Genomic DNA, 13279 nt, shown 5'->3' on the forward strand with positions numbered 1-13279 from the left:
ATGTGTGCTTGAACAGTTTTTCCTCAAAAAAATCTAAGATTTTGTATGGTGTTCCACAGGGATCAATCCTGGGTCCCTTACTATTCCTAATTTATATTAATGACATGGCATCATCATGCACCAATGTTCTACCAGTTCTGTTTGCGGATGATACAAACATCATAGCCTCACACCAAGATTTGAATACACTTATCAATAATGTTAATGATGAATTACACTCTGTAGAGAAATGGTTTCAGTTGAACAAACTGACCCTTAATGTGAAAAAATGCAACTTTATGATATTTTGTAACACAAATAGACAATATCCCAAAGAGCAAGCTAAAATTTATATTAACAATGCAGAAATCGAACTTGTTCAGCAAACCAAATTCTTAGGGGTCATAATCGACAGTGGTTTAAAGTGGTCCAATCATATTGACCTAGTGTCCAAAAGATCTGCAAGGATGCTGGGCATACTGAGGAAGATTTGTCCCTTAATTCACTCCTCAGCTTATCTCACTTTGTACTATAGTTTTCTGTTCCCATTTATTAATTATTGCAATATTGTTTGGGCAGCTACTTATCCCACCTACCTTAATAAACTACGAACCATACAGAAGAAATTTCTTAGGCTAATTTCTCACTCAAATAGATACACACCAACACTGCCACTCTTTAAGCGATACAACTTACTCCCCATTGATAAAGTGAATCCATATCAAACATGCTTATTCGTCCATAAGTTCCTTTACAGAAATTTAGATCTTCCAGTCACACTCCAGAACATATTTATTTCCACATCTAACACCCAGTCATACCGTACTAGGTATAGAAATAACAACTTACTTCTACCACGCACGCGTACTTCTAGGCACCAGTTCAATATATCCTTCAGAGGCCCAAAGCTGTGGAGTGGATTAAGCCCACAGCTAAGATCAATATCATCATTCTCTGCTTTTAAAAGACAGTTGAAGAACCATCTATTGTCTACCTGAAACTTTCTCTCTATGATTCTTTTTTTCTTGCCTTGCATCCATTATTGACAATGTTTCTTTTCTTCCTATTTTTTGCTTTGATCCTAATCATTTTGCTTTTGATGCTTCCTTATTGTGGATCAAACAGATTATTTATATGTTTAGCCTGCATGTCAATATGTCAATATGTTAACATGACTTGGCAATAGGCGTGGAACTCTGTACAAGCCTCTAGGCTTCGTTCCCGCCTTGCACAGATGTACATATTTGTGCTAAACAAATAAACAAACAAACAAACAAACAAACACAGACACAGACACAGACACAGACACAGACACACACACACACATATACACACACACACACACACACACACACACACACACACACACACACACACACACACATATATACACACACACATATACACATATACACACACACACACACACTCACACACACATACACATATACACACACACACACACACTCACACACACACACACATATACACACACACACATATACATATACACATACACACACACACACGCCGTCTCACCCCGCCACACTGCCACTGGTGGAGCTCTCGGTGATCTGTGAGCTGCTGATCCACTTGGTCTCGCCCACCACGGTGCGGGCGTGCGGCAGGCGGCCCACGTCCTTCACGGTCATCATGAGGTGGCGCGAGGACTTGAGCACGCGCACCGCCTCGTCGTGCGGGATGTTGAGGAAGCTGCGGCCGTTCACCTCCAGGATCTGGTCGCCCACCTGCACGGGAGCGGGGAGGGGCAGGCATGACGGAGAGGATGGTGACTGAAGGTCAGCGAGGTCAACAAGGTCAAAGGTGAAAGGTCAAAAAGGGATCAAAGTGAGGAGGGCGTGGGGGGGGGGGTTTGATGGCAGTGAGCGAAAGAGGAGGAAGAGGTTTACTCAGCGTGTCTGCAAAACAAAAAAGCTTGTGGGTCTCTGAAAAGCAAGAGGGGAGGCAGAGATTTAGGACATTACACAGGCAGACAGAAGCAGAGACATACACTACACTGCACAGGCAAGCGCTTGGGGAGGTCTGCTGCCATTAGCGCATACACATACAAGCTCTCTTTCTCTGTATCACCTTCTGATAAGCACAACCCACAGATAACCTTGCAGATTCATATCAACAGAGACACACACACACACACACACACACATACACACAAACTCCCTCCTAGCACACACACACACACACACACATAAACTCTCTCTCACTGATGCACACACAGAAACACATATTAGATCATTGAACTGCACTCCATTCTTCTCCCACCACAGGCAGCAGCAGCTCAGAGGAAAAGCTCAAAAGCTCAAGTGTTCCCAATATTTCAAACTTCAACAGAACATCAGCTATTTATCCCCCTCCCCTCTCTCTCTCTCTCTCTCTCTCTCTCTCTCCTCCACTCTTCTCCCTCATTCCTTCCCGCTCCAACCTGTGTGCTCCTCAGCTACATAAACCCATTTGAGAGAGAACAAGCTGCTGCCAGCACTCTACAAAAAGATTATCTCTGTCTATGTGTGTGTGTGAGAATACACATGTGTGTATGTGTGTGTGTATGTGTGTGTGTGTGTGTGTGTGTGTGTGTTTAAGTGTGTGTGTGTGAGATAGAGAGAGCGAGAGAGAAAGAAATGAGAGAAATTGGAAATGTGTGTGTGCATATATATGTGTGTGTGTATGTATGTGTGTGTGTGTGTGTGTGTGCGTGCGTGTGTCCGCTGGAAGGAGAAGTGTCAGTGTCCTCCTCCTCTCTGAATCAATGGGAGTCTCTCGGGGAGGGACCCCCCATTCTGCTAAATGCCCGGCCCTCCCTCCGATGATGGCCTTAATAACCAGGCCCGGGATCGATGAGCCTGGAATAATACTGCTGCAGTGAGTGGAGGCGCAGCCCGCGAGGGGGAGCGCGGTGGATGGAGGGCTGCTGCTGGAACAAGCCTCCATTGATCAGCTCCGCGATAGCCAGCCCTTGTTTTTCTCTCCTCTCCCAACCTCTCACTTCACACCCCACTGACACACAAATAGTTGCATAAACACAACGGAGCACTCACCGCCATTCCACCGCTAAGACCAAAGCGGACATACACAGGGGTATCCTTTTAAGTCACAGACACAGACACAGACACACACACACACACACACACACACACACACACACACACACACACACACACACACACACAAAAGTCCTGTCTGAAGTCTTGTGTTGAGTATGCATTAGGAGCAGGGTGCGATTGGTAGGGGGGGGATGGTGAGGATTTCCCACCCTCTGGTTTTCCTATCCCTACCTCTGCTAAATTATTTTTATCGTCGGGGGGGACAACATTTATCCCCCTCTGCCCCTCATATTGATTAATGCTACTTCATATAAGTACAGCGCTGCAACGTGAGAACAGTCTAGCCTACATAATAATCTGACATCAGAAACGCACCGTCACCGTCAGCACTGATGCTGCTGACACAGTGGCTGCGTGATAACTTAATTTGGCCTTGATCGTGCAGGACATTTCAGAATGTCGAGTGTGTAATCCATCATAAATGGCTAGGTTCAATGGAAAAGTTAGCTGGACAAATGAAAGAAAACGAGAAGGATTCAGTGAAGCATAATAATGTTTTAGAACCTTCAAAATTAGAAAACTGATGCAACTGAGATGGAGGACAACTGCACGTAGAGTAGAACGTAGGCCTATTATGTCCTCATTAAATGAGGAGATATTTGCTGAATGTCACAAAAAGTGTTACAGAAATTACTTGGCATCGCTTATTCAATGGCTCTCTACCAAAACACCTGTAGTTTGCGGAGGACGAACGAGAAAGCACTCGTTTGATAAATCAGCCAGTAGTAAACAAATACATTTTATAAATAATCTGTACTGCAAAAACGTATGTTGGTGGGTATTTTTAACAGCTGCGGGTGTTTTAACAGCTGCAAGAAATAGAAGCTTCATGGTCTTTATGTTCTGGTTCGTAAATTATTTCCATAAAACTTCAAGTTGCCCTATAACTTTACTCTCCAAACTCTTCACTGCACTGTAGGCAATTAACTGACAGTATGATAGGCTATTTATTTTCTGTAGGCTACAATAAATACATTTATTTTTTCAACTTTTGCAATATTACGCACTTGGCTACTTAACGCAAATCAGCAGGAGAGAGAATGCACGTAGCCTACGCAGCGTGTAGCGCAATGTGTAGGCTATTTGGTTACCAACTAACACTGTTAGCCAATTCACTATCTTAAGACTTCAGTGCCATAATATACAACATTTTTTACACAACAAATACAGAAAGGATGGAGGCAGCAAAAGTAGAGAAGTCATTTCATATGGGGCAAGAACAAGGTGAATTTGTATGCTTGTCAAAACGTAGTCCTACCCTGCAATAGAGGAGCTGATCATCATACCAAGCACACTCGCTGTTTAAAGTCATACACCACGGTAAACTAAAACTAAAATGTTACAAAGGTGGCAAAAATAATATAGGCCTAGGGTATTATTAGCCATGACATTACTAGGCTATGAATCGTTCGTTCATTTTTTTTTTTTTTTGGGTGGGGGGGGGGGGGGCGGTTCCAAACGTATTCAAAATCATCCCCCCCTCTGGTTTTTACACAAATCGCACCCTGATTAGGAGGTTTGAGGTTTGTGTGTATAGTCACTCAAGTAAAAGGTATTTGCCAGTAGACAGTTATGTCATATGAGGTTCAGTCGAGGAGACCAAAAAGCTTCAAATATACTGGGTGTGAAGGAGAAATGGGCTGTAAGAAGCCCCGATTACTTAAAACTCAGCAGAGACATATACAGTCAGCAGCATCTTAGACTCAGGTATGCTACACCAGGCATGTAAATGATGTGTTCAGTTCGTTATGCTGCAACACCTACGTTCAAAAGTTAGACCAGTCTTCTAAAACTATTTTCACACTCCACGAACGGCATAGCCCAGCTGTTAGATAGACTACCCTGATTGGACTATCTAAAGCATTTCGCCTTTGATTATTCTTCGAAAGCATATCCAAAAAACATTACCTAACTGTGTTAACCTTTCTTCATGACCACACAAGGACCAAAAAACCAATTAAGCAGTAGAGATCTTTTCCTGTCGTTCAACAATGTTCACGGTAGAGAAGCAGGACCTCAATTACACCTTGTCCTAGATTAGAATGAAAAAGGAATAACTGTTTTACAATGACTTTAACAATTACTTAATGCCATTGTAATTGCAGTCGTCGTAAAAGATTGCCTTGGCTATGGCTGTTCTGATATGTGCACCTATTTTTGAATATTAATCATAAATACCTGTGGTGATTTTTAATGAGCGATTTTATAAATTAATCCTCTCGAGTGAGACATCTCGAGGAGCCTGCTGATGCTGATAGAAGAAGGCACTCTTATCAGTAGCCACAGGCCACAGGCTCATTTCTGGCTAAGATTTATCACCAAGACCATGTTTAGATATGCAGATAAGTATTCACGAAAGCCCTGCAACAATGTATATCACGGTGACTCTGAAGAGAAATAGAGAGACATAGAGGGCTCTATTTTAATGGTCTAAAACGGAAGTGTCTTTGCGCAAAACGCAAGACACTTCGTGGGCGGATCTTGGGCGCAGTTGCTATTTTACTGGCGGGATAATTGACTGTTGCGCCCGACGCAAATCTAAAATGGGGTGGTCTGAACTAGCTACATTAATCATGGGTGTGGTTTGGGCGTAACGTGCAATAAACCATTCAGAGCGTCATCTCACATTCCCTTTAACAACAGGCACGCTTGTTCCATAGCTGATTGCTATTATGGTGGCATATTTGCCAGGCGCAGCCAGGATCGTTCATAACGCTATAATCACTGTTCAGTTGTGAACAGTTAGCTATTGATTTTTCCTCTTGACAAAATGCAATACAGAATTGTCACAAAGACATACTTTCCGATGTTTTGGGATCACTCTCACTTAATCACGAGGTTATGAATGCATGGTGATATTTTTGCAATGTACAATGGCATCTAACATTACCTCTCTATAGACAATGTATATCTTCTCTCAGTTAATCTCCTCTCTCCCGTGCTGCTGCTGGGGCATTTGGGTTAAATGGCATCGGCATGCAGTTCAACATCACATCTCCTTAAAGAAGCCCTATGCAACAATTTTAGCAAAAATGACCTTAATTATGCAGGTTGAGAGTCGTTCTGATGGTTCTACAACACTTTTTGGGTCGTTTGGTGGGTGCTTCGTCTCCCCCTAGTGCTTCTCCGCGGAAAAACTGAATATGCGGACCGGACCGAAGAAATCCGGATGTGACTCGGTGGAAGGCCTCTAAAATGTAGTCAGATTGTAGTTTCTAAGAAGACTGCAAAACGGACTCCGACATGGCTTTGTTGCTGTTGAAATTGTAAGTAGCCTACCCTTGGGTGAACTTCATTTTTGTAATGTGGTTTGATAGTCTCTTGAACAATGTGTTTGCTCGACCGTTTTATTGTGAGCCCTGTAAGTTTGGCTTGGTTTCTTGATGGCTAGCTCGCTAGCTAGTGGGGGTTTAGCGTAGCAGTCACTTGCTACCGAAGCTGCAGGGGTAGCTATGTCGTGAAAAATGCGAGCCCAAATCAGGCGAAAACCCAGAAACAGCGAAGGAATAACCAGACTTGCATAGGGCTTCTTTAAGTCCTCTAATATTTCCTAATTTATGTCACCAACACATCCGTGATTCGTGAAAGCTAGATTTATGTCTATTTTTTCACATCTTAATTGACACCACAATGATTTCCCTCCTATTTTTCTTTGTAATTATGTATGGTTTGCAGAAATGGGAACTACGTTGTATAGATGAGAGGAGCGAAGTGTGCGTTGTGCAGCACAGGCGGCCAAGCAAGGGCTCCTTACCATCAGGCAACTCAATAACGAGAAACAGTTTCCAAGTTGACCTAACTTTCGAACTCTGCACAGTATCCATTAACTGCATGACAGTAGGCTATTTACAATATTTTATGTAAAGTAGAGTTTGTAAATAGGTCATCAACTTAATGCACGCACAACATTTGTTTGAGCAGGAGAGATAATAACAATGAATGGATGCAGCAACTACAGAAATTGTAGCCATACTTGTTGCTTTCTTCTTACTATCTATGGTTGCTGGTTAACAGCACATAATAAGCTGATTTAAACTAATTCACTAACTCAAGACTTCTAGGCCATCATGATATAAAAAGTTTTTTGAAAACAACGAAAGGATGGAACATAGCAAAGCTTGGAGTTATTTCAGATGGGCTACAACAAGGTAGGCAAAATTGTGGTGCTTAACCTTAGCGCAGCTGGAATAATGCTTAGGCTGATGTTAAAGTGCACCCGATGTTTAAAGCTATACACAACGGTAAATTAGAACAAAACTAAAGGTAACTTTAGCCTTTATAGGTTGTTGTCCAAATTAATAGGTCGTAATTAGGCATTGTTGTTGTAAAGATATTGCATGTAGATGTTGTACTATATAGGCTACAAAATTTTTAGGTGACCAATGCACGAACAAAACCAGGAAATGGACAAATATTATCAAGGCTTTGAATGTTTCCGTCTGTGCACGGGGGTGTCTGTAGATTGGTGTGCAACGCATTCATTCATGCAGGCCTGTGGCCATGCATGTGCCCTTAAAATAGCATCTGAATTTGCGCCACAGACTTTAAGGGCTGTATTTTACACCCTGGCGCATGACGTAAAACTCGTTTCCCACCCCGCGCAAAGTTTAATTCCTTATTTTGCACGTTTATATGTTAAACAATGCGCCCAGGGGTGTGGTAATTAACAACATAGGGAGTGGCCTGGCGCATTGTCTAAAAATCGCTATTGTACACCTGGTCAGAAGTCTATGGCGAGTTGTTTATATGCTATTTTAAGAGCGCATTGTCAACAGTCATATTGGCGGGTGCACAACGCACCAACCTTCTATCATCCATGAACGCACACCAGCGCACGTCCATGCAAAACATTACAAATTGCACGATTACAATGGGAAACATAATTAGAATAAAGATATTACGAAATACTGTACATCTCATGATGAGTAGTTATTCACCATCATTTGCAAATTGGTAATGACGGTTAAAAGTCACAAGAGGCGAGAGACACATATGGAGCACAACTGAAGACGATGCACTGTCATGAGATATAAGCAACTCCTCTGCAGGATAAATGTTTTATTCAGTCATTTGAGCAATATTAGGGTAAGTGTTGCTTTTTCCAGCCTATGTTTTCGATGGTAACCCATTGTCAGTCAATAGTGAAAGTAACTGCATATAACTGTCTTGTCGTTGACTGACACCATGGTGAAGTTAGTTTCACTTTGCCAATGAGTTCAAATAATAGAGGAGTGCAAATGCGTGAAGGCTATGCTAGGTTTTAGTAAAGTATGGTTTAGTGCAGGGGTGGCCGGCTCTTTGCCTCCTCTCGTGTGGCTCGTGGCTGCTCAACTGATGTTCTCACTTCTCCTTGGATTTATAGTATTTTATTTTTTGAAATAGCCTATATTTCTAGTAAATGAAAATGTTTTTCATAAGTTGATAGTACTGGCAATAGTTAGGCTGCAATGTTTAAATTAAAATAATTTTACTGTCATGTTATGGATAGAAATCTAGCCCATAAAGAAGCAGAAACGTTTGTTTCTTTACCCAGGTGTAATGCTACTGTTGCAATCAGGAAAACCCTGATGCTAAGAGTAAATAGAAAGAGGAACACGGACATTCAAAGGGAGGATTAATCTTTTTTGTAGGCTAACATAATCCTTCTTGTTGATATGTCAACATAACCAAAATAACACCGTTAAAAAACGTGTTTAACATGTTAGTTTGGTACTTGGTATAGGCTACCAGACTTAACTGATGCATAAAGCTTCAGACCTGAACATTTCCCAAAGGCACTGACCTTTGCAAGTACAAGGTAAAGGTAGGATACATAGACGTCAGTCAGAGAAGCAGACACTCAACGGAACATTTGACGGTCACATTGGCATCTTATCAGTTGTTACATCGGAGCATTTCTCATGCTAATAAAGTCATTCAGTGATGGGGAATTTGTGATGTGTGTCAGATATCTTTTGAGTTGTGTTGAAATTTTTTTTGGCTCTTCATGCTGGACTGGTTGGCCACCCCTGGTTTAGTGGAATGTCAAATGTGGCGTTGAATGTCAAAATACCGATGCATTTATTTGACATCGGTTAAAGGGAATGACAGATGTCATTCTCATTGGTTTAAATGATGTAACGCCCCAAACACACCCATGACTGATGCGCCATGCGCTCGACGAAAACCCTCCCAATGTGGACTTGACATCCTACTAAATTTGAATGAGCTTTTGACGAGTGACGATGCGCTTTTGACTGTCATGATAGGGCCCTAGACTAGGGAGTTCCTGGTCTGTGGCGGAATTGTTTTCTGAAACTGCAAAATATCAACAGTGAACGTTTGCGCCGAGAGACTTTTTGACTTTTAAAATCCCTTTTATTGAACCATACTATGGAGAGAGAGAGAATCTTTGTGCAGAGGACTGTATATGTCTGTGAGTGACTGAGTGATTGACTGATGAGTAAGTGCGTATGCTGGTGTTAGAAAGAGTGTCTGAGTATGAGAATTCCTTGACAGGAGAAAGTAACCCCTAAGTTCATAAAGATAGTCTGGAATGGCATTCATCTTTGTCACATAAAAATCTTATCTGTACTGAGACTATCTATACTGCAAAAGAATCCGGCTGCTCATCATGGGAATGAAGATTGGGCTGTCCCGGTGGATCTTTGTTACTGCTCTCGTAAGCTGGTCCTCTCGCCACCTTTTCAGTTAGTAGCCAACCTGACTGGACACATCACTGACACTATCACACATTCATGTCCAGCACTACCCCCTCAGAGTAAATTAGAAACAAGTAGGAGCTCCCTAGAATCTGAATCCTACCCATAGAGAGTTTAAGCTGCTCTGTCTGTTAGGATATGTAGACTAGCTTTGTATCCTATTGGTTTGCTTTTTAGCATCTTCACATGACTTGGGAATAGGGTTGGGTATCGTTTGGGTTTTATCCGATACCGGTGCTAAATCGATACTTTTAAAACGGTGCCGGTGCCGAAACGGTGCCTGAACCGGTACTTTTACCGGCGTTTTTAAAATGTTTTAAATTAAAATGGTCTAAAGCATGAATTGCTTTTTATTTATTGATAAGACAAATGTGAACATGAAATTGAACTGTTATTCAATTTACTATCAATATCTCATTGCTCCTATGAATAATACATTTAAATGTTAAAACAGCTTGCCATGCATGCACACACAATTGTAAGCTCTGCTTTCAAGTTTACCCAGTGTAGGCGGTTTGCCATAAGGTATGTTAAAACCGCTTGCCATAAAACTGCCAGGTCATGGACAACAGCATTTGCAAGCAAGCTAATCTAACAGGGACTCTACTTTCCAGTTAATTCAGTGTGTTCCCAAATGCTTCAAGAAATTTCATGTCTAAACCCATAACACGCAGTAGTTTTGAACATGTTAGGCTACATGTCGGTGTTGAAGTGTTTAGATTCCCAGCACTAGCCTAGTAGGCATTTTAACAGCAACTATGGCTATTCGCTAACACCAGTCAGCTGAGTTTAATTAGCGACAACGTCCGGAGATGGTTTTGTAGCCTCTTTGACAGCTCAGTGACATCAGGTATGTAACCTACATATTCATGTTTTTGCCAGCTAACTTTTAACATGATCTTCATATTGTGATGCTATATGGGCCTCGTGCACATGAAAGATTAATATCATGCCATAACACACCGTGAAATAAAGTTTTCACCTTACAACTTTGCTGATAACATTTCAAATAAATGTCAGTTAGTGCATTAGCAAGGCTATTGTGTAACGTATAGGCTAGCCTACTGTTGATGTTGTTTCATAGCCTTTTGCTTGTGTGTAGTTAAGCCCACTGCTAGATTTTGACAGGAGCTCGCGATATCGCTTTAAAGTAAGCTACTTGGGCTCACGCAAGCTGTCAAACACTGTCCACTCGTCTATGTGGTGCACCCCTCTGGTTTATACATCCAGTGTTTATCATATGTTAGCTAACTGTATCTGGATGTGTTTCTATCAGAGCAAGACGTTGGTGCATGACATGCAGTGATGCCTCGTATAAAAAATAAAAGAAATAAATAAATGAAAAAAATGCTATTTAAGCACCGAAATGAGGCACCGAAATCCACGTTGTTATTCGATGCAGTTACTACCGTTTGCGTTGGCACCGGTGCCATATTAGAACCGTGTTTCGGTGCCCAACCCTACTTGGGAAGGATCTGACACCTGACCGGTCAGCCAGCTAAATTAGCTATGCTAGCCTATGTTAGCTATGTTAGCCTTTGTTAGCTATGCTAGCCTATGCAAGCCAGCTCTGTTGGTCCTAAGGTCACAACTGATGTAATTACACATCAACAGCGGTCAAAGAAAAAAAAAAAACCTTTATAGTCCGCAATCTCATTACACGTTTGCTATTTTTATCCCTCTATCTCTGTGTCGGGCCAAAGATGGGGTGGGTGTTTGGCATTTGACATCCCTGTCTTCTTCTCTCTCCACACCTCGGTGACATTTCCCTCTAGTTTGATGTGGGGTGCAAAGAGGAAGGGGTGAAGAGAAATGAGATATTGACTCGCCTGCTGTTCTCAGTAAGGGATTCAAGGGGCTCTTTTAACACAAACACACACACACACACGCGCGCACACACACATACACGGACACGGACACAGACACACAGAAACACACCCACCCGCACACACACAAACACACATGGACACACACACACACACACAAACACACACACACACACACACACAGACACACACACACACACACGCGCGCACACACATGGACACAGACACACACACATACACACACACACACACAAACACACATGGACACAGACACACACACACAAACAAACACACACACACACACACAGACACACACACGCAGACAGGTAAGTCCCTCCATCTAATCATGCCATTCTCAATTCCCAATTAACCTCTCAGCTTCTCCTTTTGCCTCCACCACTTGCCCCATGCTCCTTCCTTTCAACCAGTCCCTCACCTGGTCTAGCCCGCACATGTAATTAACAGTCAGAGAGCAGCATGGCGTCATGCTGTAGGGGGGTGATATCATTACATCCTGCATGGCCAATGGAACTCAAATGGCCAACATCACAGAAGATTCTAGAAAAGAGACAGGCAGGCTGTCAGAGACAGATACATTTAATTAGAGGGAAAAATGTCTAAAAGTCTCATACTTCAAAAAGGCTTTCATTGTTTTCAATCGGACCCACCTCAAAAAACATAGAATGGCATCACACTTATGTGGTGTGTCTGGGAACTTCAAAATATCTGTCTTTAAAAAGCTGAAACAGATATAAAGTAATAACAGAAGACCACCTCAAAGAGTCCGTTTACCAAAGGAACTGGGTTTCACCATCTGCACTTATATTGTGAAAAGTTTTCTGGCAAAGACACAAACTTCGACTGAGATTCTTCTCTCTGAGATTCTTAAGCGCATCGGAGACGGCTGAAAATGACCCGGAACTCAATACTTTCTGATATGGATCTTGATGGCCGGAAACTTTGGGAAACACGGGACAAGAGAGATCGAACTGAGAACAGATCAACACCTATCACGGCTGCATTTAACTTCTAAAGCAAGAAATCCATAACCAACTCTGTCCACTAAGGGACCGTTCAGAAGTGACCGAAAGTGAAAAAAGCACACACATGAATGTGCATGCACACACACATACACACACACACACACACACACACACACACACACTGGTGTCTCAAAGGTGTCTCCTATTTTCCTACAAGAGCCCACATGACCATGCAATCAGTCAGAATGATAGGGAAGATTTCAGGAAGGGACACTAGCAAAGCTTTAAAACCCTTGCTTTCATTTGCAGTGGCAGCAATGCCATCATTTACTGTAAAATAGGAAATCACAACCATTAAAGTGTCTTACACTCTTATGGCTAAAGGACCGGTAGTATATTATTATTGTGGGGTGTACTTTGTGTCTTATTACAGTGTGGCCCCACTCAAAAAACTAGAATGTACAAACTTTTACACATCTCTCTCTCGTTCATTCTCTCTTTCATACACACTCTTTCTCTGTCTCTCTATCTCTCTCACACACACACACACACACACACACATGCGCACACACACACACACACACACACACACACACTCCCACAGAGACCAGGGGGTGTGAGTAAGCGAGTTCTATAATCTAGGGAGAGGCTCGTTTTTCCGTCCAATT

At 42.2% G+C, this 13279-nt stretch overlaps 1 protein-coding gene across 1 annotated transcript in view; it reads right to left on the reverse strand.

Moving 5' to 3' along the window:
- Window positions 1-13279, reverse strand: part of whrna (whirlin a) — a 105296-nt gene that overhangs the window by 32629 nt on the left and 59388 nt on the right. Inside the window, exon 4 of the mRNA XM_076283364.1 lies at window positions 1519-1727. Within this exon, the coding sequence (XP_076139479.1) occupies window positions 1519-1727 (209 nt within the window). The remainder of the gene's footprint in view (window positions 1-1518; window positions 1728-13279) is intronic.

The sequence above is a fragment of the Alosa pseudoharengus genome, unplaced genomic scaffold (assembly GCF_046254945.1).
Source record: "Alosa pseudoharengus isolate Yale_2024_CS ecotype anadromous, Long Island Sound unplaced genomic scaffold, YU_APseudo_1.1 YU_APseudo_1.1_scf_14, whole genome shotgun sequence".
Lineage (NCBI taxonomy): Eukaryota > Metazoa > Chordata > Actinopteri > Clupeiformes > Clupeidae > Alosa > Alosa pseudoharengus.